A 17253-nucleotide genomic window follows, 5' to 3' on the forward strand; every position below is an offset into this window, starting at 1 on the left:
ATTAACAATGATAATGCTATGTCTAGCTTTATGAATTTTTTCAAGGATATCCAAGGGTATACAATAGGTTTAATATTTGGACATGTATGGATCCAAGTTGAATAAATTGATTATTTGATTTGTGTATATGGTGATGTCTAACAGACCACTACCAGAGGGCGTAATTTTCCATTTGGTTTCAAATTGATTTGGTGAGATTAAGGCTATTCTCTCCTTCAGTGCTTCGGAAAAGGTAAAATCTAAACGTACAGCACCCTTTCAGAAAATACTTGAGTACCAGTTAATTCCAATACAAGGATATCACGAGTTTATGCAACCATTGTATCGGTTGTACTATTTTCAAATATTTATAAATATTAACCAAGATATTGCATTTTCAATTCATATAAGAACCTACAGGACTTATCAAGGAGTCAATTGTCCAGTGGAATTTTATTTACTTTACCCAAAAGAGAGGAAAGTCCAAAGATTTCAAGTTAGTGGGGGAAAGGGATCTATTTCGGTAATCAGTCCCGTTTTCTCGTTACTGATTTTACACCAAATGGGGAGTTAGAAAAAATATCCCAAATCCAACCCAAATTCCTCGTAGATTTAAGCCGTGTTTTACATACAATATTCAACAGATTCATCACATCCCTTTTCAGGTACATTTAAAAAAAAATCCTCCTTATTTTTACACCCTATCTTGGCCAAAATTGTTAGCAAACTAAGAGCTGGCATTGGTGCATTGACAAGCGTGAAGTTAATCATGAAACAATTCCATGGGCCGCAAAATATCCTCACTAAGACTCGAGGAAGAGCTGTAATATTCATTCGGCTATGCACCCGAAATCGTCAATACACCATACATTTTATCACCTGAAAAGCTCTATTTAAGGAGGGGAAAGCTATTAAAATCATGTTTTTTCTGTACTTGAATTAATTTACTTACGAGAAAAATCTATAGGAATTTTATTCAATCATGCATTACCATTATATATTGTTATCTATTTGAAATCTAAGACTAGCAGCGTCTCAGATTATTTGGGAATGATATTATAAGAAAAAGTACCATTTACATAGGCGCTATCTACAACTTCACCTTTCTGCAAACATGCCAACGCTGGTAATATGAATTTCAAATCATAGTTGGAATTGTGTATGTAAACTGGTGGAAACTGATGTTTGTTTATCGATTAAATTACAAGATATATGGGCCAGTCTACTAAACATACTTATCCCGATAAAATTACATGAAGTATACACCGATAAAATTAGGTTATTTAAAGGATTGTGGTTGCGGACTGGCCATTCTCCACAGCCCTAAACAAACTTCTCCTTATACACCTAACATTTTTCAAATCTATAATAGCCAACTCGTCCTTTGGTGACATGCTCATTGGATAAGCTGCATTGTGCAGCTGTGAAATTTACTTATATGGAATTTTGATAAACGCTACGCTTTGTGTGTTTGATAAATGACTGTACCCACACAATCTTCCTCGCCCATTACCTCGAAGATCTCTACCAATTACAGGATATTACCAGCATCTCCTTATACGTGAAAAAGTGGCAGAAATGGCTTCATGTTCTTTAACCCGATTCAAGTTTGATAGATCATAAGCGTACATGAGTTTCGCTTCGACATCTAATTCCACCTTTTCATCTATAAGAGTGAATTCTGGAGATTCTGGTATTGCAAGATAGCATTGTCACCCGGAACTATTTCAACAGACTGATACTCATGACGCTTACAGTGACTTAAGTGAGGTTTTAATTTTAATTCTGTGCGGAATCTATAAGGGCACATTGAACAATAATAGCAAACATCCCCACGCTTTTTACCCTTACATGAAACCCGAATATTGTCTTTAATTGGAAAAAGTCAGATTTAATTGGGCAAACTAGCAGACTCGTATAAAAGCCATACCCAGTGTTTCACCGATTTAGTAGACAGAGCCCCCATTTTATATATTAAATTCTGTATTCTGTATCGTATTGTAAAACAGTAACGCCAATTGTTAAATGCTCATTTGACTTCTCAAAAATATCGATTCTTTTAAATATTATCGGATATTGTCCATTTAAACGTCTAAATCTACATCAGAACACTCCACCCCCTTCCCCGTCCACATTAACTATCAAATTATCAAGATAATGTCTTATATTTCACTGGGGTTTACGGGCTGCGACAAGGAATATAAAGTTGAAGCACTGTAGTCTTGAATCGAAACAAATTTTCTAGGCAGCCTTACAAACATCTAATTCAACAGGGTTCACGAATAAGAAATAAAATTTAACATGTTTTTCGAAGACATAAATCAAGAAACAGTAAGTTTCTTGAAGAAGTAATGCACATGCAAGAAGTTTCATGATCAAAAGTCAGCAGGCATCATGTTTTGCGAAGAAAACATCAACAGGCAACAAGTTTCAAGAAAAAATATCATGTTAATAAGTTTCACGCATGAATAAACCAAAATACAACAAGTTTCAGAAAGTAAAATGTCAAGATAAATTAAGTTTATTGAACAAAACTCAGCACGCAACAAGTTCCATGAACAAAACCGGCTACACATGGGTAAAAATGAAAGTACACGTTTCACGAAAAAAAAACAACATGCAACAGGTTTCACTAATAAAAAAATAAAATATAATATTTTTATAGAAGCTATAAATCAAGATACATTAAGTTTCTTTATGAAATGATCTTTATGCAATAAGTTTCACAAATGAAAATCAGCATGCGTTATGTTTCTGGAAGAAAAATCAACAGCTTTTATGAAGAAAATTACCATGATAAATTAAGTTTCATGAAAGAATACATCAACTTACAACAAGTTTCAAGAAGAGAAACATCAAAACAAATTAAGTTTCACAAACGAAAATCACATCCACGAAGAAAACTTTTCTCACGAAGAGAAAAATCCTTGTGCTTCTTTCACTAATCACGAAGAGAAAATTCAATATGCAACACGTTTCATGAGGAAGTAATAAAAATATATCAAATTTTGTAAAGACACAAATGAAGATACATTAAGTTTCTTAAAGAAATAATTCAATAATTCGAAAAAAATCAGTATGGATCATGTTTCACGAAGAAAAATATTATAATAAACTAAATTTCACGAAATAATAAATAGCATACAATAAGTGTTACGAAAAATACTTGTTTCACGAGGAGAAAAACTTTTTCGAGAAGAAACAAGTTTTACGAAAAGCAAAATCAACATGCAACAAAATTCATGAAAAGAAGTGAAAATAAAACATGTTTTTCGAAGACATAAATAAGGATAAATTAAGTTTCTTGAAGAAATAATGCAAATGCAATAAGTTTCACGAACAAAAATCAGCATGCATCATGTTTTTGGAAGAAAAAATAACATGCAACAAGTTTAAAGAAGAAAGATATTATGATTAGTTAAGCTTTACAAAAGAATAAATCAACATACAACACTTCTCACGAAGAAAAAAATCAAGATAAATTAAGTTTCACAAACACAATCAACACGCTACAATTTTTTTATTTTTATTTTAAGTCGTTTGATGGTTCTCTTAAAGTAATGTGTAATACCCCTGTGTGCAGCATCATTAAGCAACAGCAATGTGTGCGCTGCCATTGCGTCACTCCCAATAAATCTTGCAAGTCACGTAACATTACGTCACCCCCAATAAATCTATAAAGTCACGCAATACATTTCACGTGTGCAATGTCATTACGATACACCCACCTTCCCTCCCTCCTCCCGAGTCAAAACCGGGGATTCCTTGCTTGACTCGTGGACTCTAGCAAGTCCTGTTACGTCACAAGCAAACCCTATTATGTAACAACAAAAAATCATGATTTGGCGAACTCCCTGAAGGTTTTACCCCAAACCCTTAGGTTCTCATTCATAACAATCACAGAAAACAGAAATTTGGCGGAGCCCTGAAAGTTATTACCCCCACATCCTTAGGTTTTCAAACAATTAAAAAACTATGATGTAGCATTTGAATATCTAAAAAAATCCTATTGCGTAAGAGCCAAAGAAATCCTGAAGTGAACAAGCCATGGACTTCATAGGTTCTTTAAACAGTCAAAGAAAAAATACTCCCTATTACGTAGCATGTTCCTGTATCTCTTAGAAAACAATCCCTATTACGTAACAATTAAAAGTAAACAGACCCTATTACATGATTAACACTGTCATCTCGAAGGAGCCATTCCTTATTACAAAGTAGGTAGCGTAATAGCGTCTTGAGGGAAGAGTAACTTCAGGTTTACCCCTATAACTATTTTTAAAACCAATGAGGTGATACTACCAGCCAGGTATCCTTGCGTTATTTAAAAAAGGCCAAAAATTAAATAAAAAAATTATTTTTTTCAACAGATAGTAAGCAGTAACATTAAAACTTCAACCGAAACAGAAATTATCACTTGTATGAGGGGCCTGCACCTTCCTCAACATATCGCTCTTACGCTTAAGTTTAAACTTCATAATAATTCTTTAAAAATGGCTCCTGAAACACCATGGTTGTTGTAATTAGAACAATAAGTAACTTTTTATTAAAGTGCCAAAAGACTTTAGTGTTAAGAGCGAGATGATGAGGAGGGAGAAGCCCCCCATAATTTACTTAATAATTTCTGTTCATCTCAAGTATTAATGTTGCTCCTTACTTTCAGTTGAATTTTTTTATTTAACCAAAGAAGACGCTGCAGAGAAATCCAAGCAAAATTAGCAAAAATAATGGCAGACGGTGCTTGAATTGGAAGTCTAAAAGCAACAACAGAAGGATGCTGTCAAAATTGAAACAGTTTACATGGAATTTACACGGAAACGGTTTACATTTTACATGGAAATGGTGCCATTTCCATGTAAGCATTTTTATTGAAAAATATTTGCAATATCTGTTGCATATTGCATATGAAATATGCAAACCTTTATATTTTCTATTGAAAAATATTTGCAAAATTAGCAAAAATAATGGCAGACGGTGCTTGAATTGGAAGCCTAAAAGCAACAAGAAAACAAAAGTATTCTGTCAAAATAAAAACCATTGGTGCCAATTCCATGTAAGCATTTTTATTGAAAAATATTTGCAATATCTAGAAGGAGGTAGTCAATTTGTCGTTTTTCCGATTTTTTTCAACGAAACTACTAATAAATACTTTCCTTGAAAATGCCTCCCAAAACACCAGTTTTTCAAAATAAAAGACAGAGAGAGAAAAAAAGAATAGGAGGACACATGCTTTTCAAACCCCTCCCCAACGAACACCATTGATTGTAAAGCTTATATCAATATTAAATCTGCTCTTGACTAATCTTGGAAAAATTCAAAAGCATAAATATTACAAAATGTTTTCGGAAGTATGAAAGGACAGCAAACAATTTCTACAGTTTTTTTTTTCAGAAACCACATTTTTCCAGCAAAATGAAGAAGCAGATATTGGGGGGGGGGGGTTACGTGGGAAGATCTTTTCATGGATGAAATTTTCATGGGGAAAGAGAATTTTATTTGAAGGAGGCACCGGATTTCCAAGCACTATTTAAAAAACAATGAGAAAAAACAACGAAGACATGGTTTTTCATATGAAAGTAATGAGCAAAATTAAAACATAAAACAAACAGAAATGTCTACATATATGAGTGTATGTAGCTTGCTCTTTAGGCTAAATTTCTTAGTACTTTCAAAAGACCTATTTATTCTAATTAAACTTTAATTAAACTTAAACTTTGTGATTCAGGGGTATTTCTTAAAGAACTGGAAAAAAATTGAATTTTAGCATAAAGAGTAAGCTATTGATAAAGGGGCCAACCTCCTCATTTAAATAATAATTTTTGTTCGTTTTAAGTTTTAATGTTTCTCCTTACTGTCACCTAAAAAAACTTGTTTCTTTTTATTTGATTGCTAAACAAATTGGTTCTGTGGACATCACTGTTATAGCTCGTACACAAAGTATTTCGCATTAAATTTTTATTAAACTAAAAATCATCCTTTCAGTTCCATGCACTTTCCCTTATATTTATTGTTTATTAACTTTAATCACTGTATGGTATTTCGGTAACGCCCTATGTAGCCATTAGGCCCTGGGTCCAAAATGTATGTTTAAAATAAAATTTTAATTTTGTTTTTCTTGGAAATTTCCAGTTGCTAACCAGTCATGTTTGGACCCCAGAAATCTGGCTCAATGACAATTACAAGAAGTTTAATGATAAAGAGCCAAGTTATGTTAGAAATTGTACAATTGTGTAACTACATCTAAAGGCTCGAAGTTCAAATCCTATTTTAGAGGGGTTGGGTGAGGTGATAATTCAAGCTCAATTTCATTGAACCGACTGCACATAAATTAATTAATATGCTTTGATTAAATTAGCTCCGAAAAGTATTTCAAGTTTGTATAGCCCCCCTCCTGAAAATCCTTCCAGAGAGTGCTGAATATCCTCCACCAATATTTTGAGGATCGTTCATGTACAAATTAAGAACTGGAAGATTTCCAAATAAAGGATATCATTAAAGACTGCAACACGAAAAAATAGGTCTCACATGAGGTTTTATGGGTCTCTGGTCTTCTGGGTTTTTTGCCCCTTTTTCATAGCCCTGATTTCAAACATGCCTCAGCAGCTGATGAAGTATAAAGGCGTGTGTATGAATTGATTGAATCATTTTTTCATGAAAGTTTGGGAATAATATTTTTTGTTTAGAACATTTTGACAAATTGGTAGCAATGTTTCTCAGTATTTCCTAATACATACATTCTCTGGCATATACTTTCTCTTGTAGCATTTAATTGCCATTTCTAAAATTAAATTAGTTTTGTCTAATATATAACAGGGATAAACCATCTCCGAGCCAATGGCCATTAATAGTTTCTTCAAGGCACTAACCTTCAGATTACAGTATTATGAACATAAACAGCATAATTCAGGGTATTCAATTTTAACGCATGGATGATAAAGTAGTTAAATACCACCTGGCAGAAGGTTCTGTGTTGATGACCCGACTTCATCAGTAGTATGGACAGTGTCGTTCCAACGATACACATATCCCATTGATTCCTGGCACCAGCGTTTTTTAAGCTGATCGCTGTGCTGCTACCTACATAACTAAACTCAGATATGACGATCATTTTACTACAGTCACATATGAAAACATGTTTTTTTCCAAGGACAAATTTTTTATTTGACCTCTAAGCAGTTTTTCCATTGAAATTGTGAGTTTTTGTCTGGTGTAGGAATTGAACGTGAGATGTGAGATTTCGTAAGATAAAAAAACAACGAGTTAGTCACCTGATCCAACAATTCATTGTTATTATTACGTTCCTAGAAGTTAATTCTAAGAAAGGGTACTCCTACCGCTCTGTGTAAGCTCAAAAGCAAAACGATGGTCTTTGGAATGGCGGTAGAGTATACAAGAATCGTGTCAAGAAGAGTAAATTAATAGGAGTTCTTTTTATTATTATGTTATAATCATCTTAGAATTATGTTAATTATGTTAGTTAATTATGTTATGTTCTTTTTTATTATTATCTTCTAAGAACATAATAATAACGATGACTTTCTTTTACCACTTTTACCGCGTCTTTATTTTACCACAGAAAAATCTTAGATCTTACGTTCGATTCCAATACCAGACATCAATTTCATAATTTTGATGGAAAAACTTCTTAGAGGCTGAATACAAAATGGGTCGTTGGAAAAGAAAATAACTGTAGTAACTGTAGTTACTACACTCCAACTGTGTACTGTAAATTACTCCATAAATGTATTAACAAATATGTAGATGGGACCACTTGCAGTAGCTTAAAAAAGTGCTGGCACAGGGAATAGAAGGGATATAAGGGTCGTCAAATACACAATATCCATACTACTTTCATCCTTATTCTTGACCTCATCCTGAATTTATCTATGAAGAGGGTAAACAAAATTATACTTTTGAGAGTAAAGTTCGTACCACACTTCCCAGGTGCGCAACTTAGTCAAATCTAGCCCTCGTTCACGAGAAAGGTGAACCAGATTTTTCATTCTAAGAAACTTATTCCCAGCTCAATCACCTCTTTCTAGAAGTCTTACGTTGGACATAATATCAAATATGGATGCCCATATTCTTCTGGAGTCAAAAGTTTTTCTTAGAAGTAGTCCTTTTCTTCATCATTGGTATCGCTAATAAGTGCATGGCAGGTAAGAACAGTTGTCTTCCAGTGCTTGCCGTTGATTCTCGCTCTCAGTATACCTGATCAAAAAGGACAGAATGACAGTTGAGATTTCCAAACAAATCTATTGGGAAAAATTTCATATCCTCCTCTTGAAAAAAGAGTCCGTTCGTTTCCAATGTTGAGAGGAAACTTTCGACGAGGAACCTGTTCTGTAGTCTACGGCTACAGCAAACTTCCCTAAAGAACAACATTGGCACAAGATTCAAGATCCTGCATGACCTAACTGGCCAACAGACCATGGCATCCACAAGCCGGAAAGCAGCAAAAGGAGTAATCATGCACGACCAGTCATAATGTCTTCATCTATAAGAAAAACATTTCGATAGGGTACCTAATTTAGATCTGCTGGATGGTATTGACCCAAGGCTCGTCACTGTCACTATAGAAGCTAAATCTGTCCCCGTCAGCCCCAATTTTTCACCTGCAAAGATCAAATCAACTCTAAATAAACTAAAAAAACAAAGCAGATGGCGCCTGTCGTATCTATTCAGAGCTATACCAAACGGGGTTCCTGGTATAACACTTTGGCTAGAGTAAGTTTTCAAAATCATCTGGTGCACTAAATTTATACCGCCAGATTGGAAGAAAAGAGTAGTTGCCTCAGTGCTCAAGCGCGAGGGCATCAATACATACTACAGCAATTACCACGGTGTCACTCTACTGTCTGTTACCGGAAAGCTGTTTGCTATTCAGTTGCTCATTTATTGACTTTCGTTCTACCTTTGATACCGTGGACAGACGACCCTTTTGGCTATACTTAAAAGCTTCGTACCTACCAACAAAGATATTCATTTTGTTCATTAACTTTACAGCAACACAGAAAAATCGGTCCTGGTTAATGGGAAGCTTTTTTCTTCTATCATATCAACAGAGTACGGTAAGGATGCGCTTCTGTACCTCAGCTGTTTAATTGGGCAATCCACCACACCTTGAATGTAACACACCGTGCCCACCATGTTGGCACCAGTTATGCCGGGAAGACCTTCTCTGATATTAATTTCAAGGACGATATATCTATCCTTAGTGACAATCTTGGTCATATTAAGTCCGCACTTGAGCTGCTTTCCTCTACTGGATCTAGGTCAACGCTGCAAATCAACTGGAAGGATACAAAGATAATATACATAGATAAGAACGTTGAGTTCTCAGAAGTAGTAGTAGTAGATAAGACCGCATCGATGATAAGACTCAACTTAACTGTTGAGATTAAAGGTCAAGATGTCAGTGTGGTAAGGCATTTCACATTTTTTGGACCGGTTATGGCTCCAAATGACATACATGACACTAAAATCTCTGCCATATCAACCAAGGCAAACTCTATACATGAAAGATTCCTGAGACCAGCCTTTCTCAGACCATTAAATTACCCGACAAGCCGAAAACCTGACTTTTATAACGCCACAGTCTAAAGCGTCATCCTGTACTCTTCCGAGACGTTGCCCATAACTTAGACGCAGCAACACAACACTGAGATCCAGACGATCTACAAGATGAAAAAACCATTTTACTCCAGCAAAAGCATGTTTCTTGAGGTGGTACACTCGCCTAATCCACCTTCCATCAAGCCCTCCTGCCAGGATCAGATATCAATCCCTCAGAAAATGGCTGGCGACGTTTCTTGAAGGGGGCCACGTATCAAACTGTCTGATCTGATAAACCATAACCTACCAAGTCACAATATCAATCCAAAAGAGGCCTCATCCCTAACCATGAAAAGGACTGCCTGGAGAAGACTAACGGCACTGGCAACTAGTTTTCTCTATTGCTAGTGGCTCTTCTGAGCAATAGTATTAAGTCAAGCCAAAGCCATTTTTCGGACTCTTAAAAATCTGTTCCTGGCTCTGAAGTTGAACTACTGAGTCACTTAGATTAGTGCGAAAGCTAGTCCTAAATCTGTTATCAGTCTTACACCACATCAGAAGTGAAAAAATCGATATTTAGGCATTAATAATTTTGTCTATGTCATTTAGTTTATTTCTGACTAAAATAGGGGACTCATGATGCTAAAAAGGCTGAAAATAATAATGAGATAATTTACGAAACACCAACTTTGTCAAGTACGCGTAGAAAACCATAGAATTTACCTAATACAAATAATAGACAAATATCTTACTTGTCAAACGAGCTTTCCCAAGCTCTAAATACTGGAAGAAAAGCTTACAGGCCTTCGATGTTTGTATAATGACAGTTTCCTCTTTCAAAATTACTTCCTGTGTCTGCTTCATTTCGTTCGCTAAAATCATCTAAAAGGGCATAAAACCCTGATTCAGAAATTTAGTTTCATTAGAGATGTAAGGGAAGAGGGAGGGGGCAATGCATCTCTGCCTTCGGCCAGTCGGTTCAAAAACTGATATCGTGAAAATGTGCCGTAGAGTGTCAAGATTTTACCACAGGTTTACCAACTCTAATCCACTGTTTTAGATTTCATCACGATTTTAGTCTAGTTTTCCAATATTCTTTCTTAGTCAGGAAAAAGTTGGTACAATCCTTGTAAAAGGAAATGAAAGCATCAGCAAAGAATATAGAAACATGTTCCAAATTCAGAAGGTTTTATTATTTCAATTATTCAATTGATTCAATTTATTTGATTTGAAGTTGATAACGTCATCAACGGGAAATTGAGGATAAAGCTACTAGATCCTCTTATCTTAGCTTGCGAATATGGAAACTAAACCATCTAACTATTCATCGAGAATTCATTTATATCCAAATTCTCTTAGAAATAATGTAGAACTCTTAAAAAAAGAGATGTTAAACAGCAAATAGTTTCACCGAAATGTTCGAGAACTACTTCACAGCCATTTCAGCAACCTCTTCGAAAGTCTGTGAATATTAAGGGACTATAAAAGAAAAGTGACTTTTCGGGGGGAGAAAGCTTTTCATGTTTTTAAAATTAAGGAGCTAAATATCCTTCTTAGAAAAGCGGCAGGTAGAAGAACTGTTATATAGCCTGAAAACCCTCAAAAATGGCATCGGACTGAAATAAAAACTCCACCATGCTCGGAAACTCTGTACAGGAAAATAACAAAAAGGAAAATCACTTTTTTGCATTTGGAAGCAATGATTTACCGAATCTTTTTTGTGCCGCTGGTGGAGCAGTGGAACATCCAAGAGAGCTGTTTAAGAACTAATTTAAGTACTGATTTTCTTATATGTGCGTTTCTGTAAATTTTACTAGTTAACAACATCACAAAAATCCATATGGTACCCGAACTTACACTTTGAGGGCCATTTCAAGACTGGAAAGGTTGAGAAGCACGATCAGGCACCATCATGATTTCCATGGTCAAAAACCTTAAACCTTAGATTTAAAATTCCTTCCTGTTTGCCCCTCCCAATCCCCATAATAAATTTCATAGATCGTCTGCTTAATATCAGAAAAACAGGCTACTTTAAGATCGTAGCAACATTTACACAATTTAAAAAGTCTTGAAAAGACGCATCGGGCAGTGGCGCCAATCAACGAAAATTCAGGGGGAAGGGCCAAATGAGTTTATCAATATCTGGAGGGGGGAAAGTTTGTCGATTTTTAATCTTTTCAATGAAAATAACACTACAAATTATTGAAAATACCCCCCCCCCCAAAAAAAAAAAAGAAGGTATTTTTGAAAATCTAGGGGGAGGACAGCGCTCAGTTTCTCTTTATTAAGACTAAATGGTTCTTTGGATCGTGTTGTAGAGAAAGCAGACTTTAGCAGGAGTTATATTTTTACGCATTTACCGATGCATAGGTTAATCAGCAAAATAGGCCGCAATCAGATATAACAGAAATTAAAGCAAAAGTCAGACCACTGATCAGGTTGTGTTTATTAAATCAGTCGTTTGTTTTCAAAGGCAGCGCAACAGCGCTACCTAGGATTGACATGGCATCATTGTATCACCTTCTTTTTCTTTCAACCATGCCTCTACTTACAGAGAAAAAGAGTCAAAATTCATTGAAGGGCGAACAACCCACCTCCCATATCCTCTTTAGCACCCTCTACCCCCAAAGAAATCAGATCAAAATGTAAAGGTTTCCAATTTGTTGACAGTAGTGACAAAGTCCAACAAATATTCTTCTGTTGATGATAAGAACCCCTCGCGCAGCCCCTGGAGTAAGGTCTGTAAACACCACGAGCTACCCATTGCTTACGTATAGGTTTTATTAGGGCCAGCGCTCTATCACTGCATGTGTCAAATAGCTATAAGCATATAGCGTCATATTAATTCATTTATTTCCCAGAACAACTGGATATAGAACGAGTGATCGTAAAAACCTCAGAATGGGCGTGTTCGATTTTGGAAATTAAAAATTCAACCACCTCTTTTAGAGGCAAAGCTAAATCGGAGGGTAGCAAGCTCCCTTCCATTACCCTCCTGTTATAACTAGTCCCCCGTATCTTCCAAAGATATTTAATAAAATTTTTGAAATTAGCCATTTTGTTCAAAAATATTTCAATAAAAATATCTCGGGGGATGGAATAATCCCCACAAGTCCTGGGGCAAAGGTCGTAAACATTTAAATGGGCAACTGTTTACACACATGTTTTTTAATGGAAAAGGGGGCTTGTAGATAATCTTATGGATGGCAAAGGGTATTAATTTTAAACTTTCTAGGAATGCTGATAAGGATGTTGAACTTAATGAAAAGACACTAGCACATTTAGGTTGTCAAAGGGCGCATCTGCATCATCTCGAGAACGGCTACGAGTATTAAGTAGTAAAACTTCCATGTACTTTTGAGGGGTGATTTTAAACTCAATCAAAAAACAACTATGCGCATTAGATTGTCAAAAGGTTGCAGCTGTAATATCTTAGGAAAAACTAAAAGTTAAAATTTGAAGCGGTCAGGGGATGCTGTGAGGAATGTTGCACTAAATCAAGAAACGCTGTATGCATCCAGATTATCAGAACCTAATAACTCAGGAACGGCTAAGGGTATTAATTGAAACTTTTAGAGAAAGTTGAGGGGATCTTGAACTAAATCAAAGGACGCTATACTTACTTCTGTTGTTAAAAGGGCGTATTTACAATGTCTCAGGAATAGAAATGTGCATTAAGTTGACTTTCAAGGAATGTTGAGGGCGATGTTGAACTAAATCAAAAGATGCTATGTGTATCCAAATCTTCAAAAGGGCATATCTAGAATTTCTTAGGAAGAGCTAAGGGTATTAGGTTGAAACTGCCAGGGGCTGTTGGTTTGGGTATTGAACCAAATCAAAAGACACTATATGCATCCATATTTTCAATAGGACACATCTGCAATATTTGAGGAACAGTATGGGTATTAAGTTGAAACTTCCATGGAGTGTTGAGGAAGATGGTGAACTGAACCAAAATACATCATGTGCATTCAGGCTCTCAAAATGGTGTGTCGGCAAAACATCAGGGACTGCTAAGGGTATTAAGATGAACCTTTTCAGAAACGGTTTCGGGATTAAGCTTGACCTTTCAAGGAATTTTGAGGGGGGTTTGGGAATAAATCAAAAGAAGCTATGTACAACCAGGTAACAGTAAGAAATATCTCAGGAACAGTAAGGGTATTAAGTTGAAATTATTAGGGAATGCTGAAGGGATGTTTAACTAGACCGAAAGCCACTATATGCATATAAGGTGTCTACATGTTATATCTGAAATATTTCAATAAAGACTAAGAAAAATGAGTAGAAACTTTCAGGAAATGTTGAAGGGCATCGAAATTAAACAAAATACATTACGTGCATCCAAGTTAGCATATCGAAAATCTTTTAGATAACCCATCAGGCATGAGATCACGTCGAAGTTACAAATAAAAGAGTTTAAAGAGTCAAAATAAAGAGTTGAGTGATGTTTCTGGTACATAATTATTACCATATTTTGTTTTCATCCATATGTAATACTTTGAACATTCTCCCAATAAAATTCTTTCGCGTATATTATATAAAAAATTACTGTTGAATTGTAAAATTTGATTCAATCACTGTCCTATATCTTGATTTGAAACTGAAAAAAAAAAACTATGCAAAAATCATGTCACCTTACACAACTTGAAAATTTAAACTAGAACTTAAATATTCGGCAGCTACCCCCTCCCCCTTCATCGGTTAACCTTGTAAAGGCTATTGCATCATATGCATCTTGGTGAAAACGAAATACAATTTAGACATTCTTTTCTACTGATAAAATTGAAAAATGAAAAGTTCTATGAACTAAAATCTTGGATTACTGAGATTTCAATGAATTAATATCATTATAAATTAAAAATTTATTTGAGTTTCGTTAGTTCTTTTCTGCAATCTTGATTATTTACAGCACACAAATCAGAATACATATAACCTCTTAATAAAATATAAATAGTAGGCCAAAGTCTCAATTCTTAAACAGAAAAACAGACCTAAACTTTGCACATATTCCTTTTATTAACTGGTTATTAAAACAACGTCAAATGAAAAATAACTCAAATCAGCTTAAGAATTCCCCCCAAACAAGTTTTTTTTTTCAAATAGTAGTAAAGAGCTACATTAAACCAAAGACGAGCAGAATTACGTCCTGTAGGAATTCAAACCAAGAATGAACAGACAACCCACTATTAAAGAATAAATGAGGCCCAAACGAACAGAAATTGGAGTGAATAATCAAGTCAAACCTAAAATTAACAAAAATTAACACCAACAGGCGTAGAGCTTACGCCACGTAAGTCTTCTAAATATCAGAGGATCATTTTCTTTCTGAAAACAACACACATTTCAAATTTTTTTTTTTCGTCAAACATTTCAATGTTAATATATAAACAAAATTAGTGAGAATTCCAGGAATGAATATCACTATGAATTAACAGATACTTTTACTATTTCTTTTCAGTAATCTTGGTTATTGTTGTGATTTTCTTTCCTTTCTGTTGTGGTTGATGTTTTGAGAAATAAAAACCCCACAGCTTGATATAGAAATTGTTTCAGTATATCGTAAATGAAGCTCTAACCCTTAGAAGGTTTAGGTGGAGTTCACTCTACTCCTGCTTGCGGGGATTTCTGTCCGTTTTTGGTTTCAATTGATTATTGATTGCAATTTTCGTTATTTTTGGGTACTGGCGGTTATTTGCCTGGGCAGGCGAGGCAACTGCCCCCCCCCAACATTCCTATTATTAAAGTTTCTTTTTAAATTTTTTACAATTATTGTGGTTTACTTTGCCCCCCCCCCCTCAGATTACGAGAGCTGAAACGGCTACTGGCATTGGGCCTCATTCGTTCATTGATAGTGATTTCTGTCCATTCTAAGTTGGAATTATTATAGGACTTCCTTTCTCCTCGTTTTTGGTTTACGTAGCTCTGTAATGTTTTAGACAAAAAAAATCTTTTTGGATTTTTTTTTTAGCTAATTTACAAAAAATAACGATGTATTTTTCGACTCGTGTTCAGACAAAACGTCACTGTCACATTTAAAGGTCATACTTGACATTTTCGTACTTTGAGGTTATTACCCAAAACCGCTTCTAAGGTTATTACCGTCACTGTAACATCTAATGGTCGTATCTGATTTTCGTGTTTCTGAGGCTATTACCAAAAAATCAAACCGCTTCTAAGGTTATTACCGTCACTGTAACATCTAATGGTCGTATCTACATTTTCGCGGTTCTGAGGCAATTACCAAAAACCCAAAACCGCTTCTATGGTTATTACCGTCGCTGTAACATCTAATGGTCGTATCTACATTTTCGCGTTGCTGAGGCTATCACCAAAAACCCAAAACCGCTTCTAAGGTTATTACCGTCACTGTACCATTAATGGTCGTACCTGACATTTTCGCGTTTCTGAGGTTATTACCAAAAACCCTTTTGTAAGCTGTTTTCAAATGAAAGATCATTGAGGCACTGTAATTTTACGAGTATTGAAGACTAACTGAGTATACACTGCCTTGCTAGTCCTCCCTTCGAAAATAGATTAACAAACGGTTTCGGTAATTGTCTCGGAAAGTTGAATATGTTAGATATAATGTTTAGGCGTGACAACGGCGAAGAATGTATGTTATAAATTACAAAATTGATTTTTATGAGGATTGTAGTGATACAATAATATCTGTCAATTTTTACAATCCTGCAACCTTTCACAATATGATTAAAAAAAAAGTAAAGACATACAATAAAACTTTTGATTTACAACAGTAAGACAACTTGTGGAATTATCCTTAAAACAACAAAAACCTGTGAGTTTTTAGTGGTGATGACAGTAAAATGTGACACATCCGGAGAAGCGGGGGGGATTTATGTAAAGCTAAGGAGCTAAAATGGTAGATTACCATAACAACAACATAAAAAGAAGGGTTTTATTGAAATTAATCAAGAAAATACATCAACCTTATTAAACTTGCTTAGCTGCACCCGCCTACGAAAAAACCCCTGAAGTTTACACTCTGTATAAACGAACAAACAAAAATAAGAAATAAAGAAAAATATAAACATATTTCCAGGTTGCAATCCCTTATGACTTTTTAATGGTTTTATTCGATTTTATAACAGGTGTTAATCTAAAAAATATTTTGAATTAAAAAAAAAATATAAGATAAAATAGAATCTTGTATTTTAGCACTACAATATTACCTGACAGTAGCTAAATCTGAAAACTCAATTTGAAGACAAAATAGCAAAGAATTAACAAAAGATTTTTGACTTGCCATAGTCAAAGCTCTTACATTGCAGTAATACAATAAATTTTGACCATCCTTAAGTCTTTTTCTTTCACATTTTCCTTACTAAATAGTGAAAACATACCATAATTTTTTTTTTTAACTTACCATAAATGTTTCACCAATTGCACTCAGAAAGAATTCAAGAATGAAAAAAATTATTAACTTTATTCTTTGCTCAAGTTGTTGCAAGATAACCTGTACGGGTCAAAAATTATGGCAGACAAACACTATTAGTCTAGGTACAGTTAATGGAAAATGAATAATGTTGTTATACGGCATGAAGATATTAATTGAGACGGTTCCATTGGAAAATAACATTCTTAAGGTGATTGATTTCAATATAGTCATGTCCAAATCTAATAGAATGTCTCCATCAAGGAGAAGGGGTTAAATGCTGCAATCATCTTTGTTTTCGCCCAGATTAATTGGGAGAATTTCCAATT

The 17253-nt window shown here is 34.8% G+C and overlaps 1 protein-coding gene across 1 annotated transcript in view; it reads right to left on the reverse strand.

Annotated features, from left to right (window-relative positions):
* Positions 1-16998, reverse strand: part of LOC136027016 (protoheme IX farnesyltransferase, mitochondrial-like) — a 39783-nt gene extending 22785 nt beyond the window's left edge. Inside the window, exons 1-2 of the mRNA XM_065703920.1 lie at positions 16916-16998; positions 10284-10413 (exon numbers count right to left, since the gene is read on the reverse strand). Of these exons, the coding sequence (XP_065559992.1) occupies positions 10284-10413; positions 16916-16918 (133 nt within the window). The 5' untranslated portion in view covers positions 16919-16998. The remainder of the gene's footprint in view (positions 1-10283; positions 10414-16915) is intronic.
* Between the last annotated feature and the right edge of the window lie 255 nt (positions 16999-17253).

The sequence above is a fragment of the Artemia franciscana genome, chromosome 5 (genome assembly GCF_032884065.1).
Source record: "Artemia franciscana chromosome 5, ASM3288406v1, whole genome shotgun sequence".
Taxonomy (NCBI): Eukaryota; Metazoa; Arthropoda; class Branchiopoda; order Anostraca; family Artemiidae; genus Artemia; species Artemia franciscana.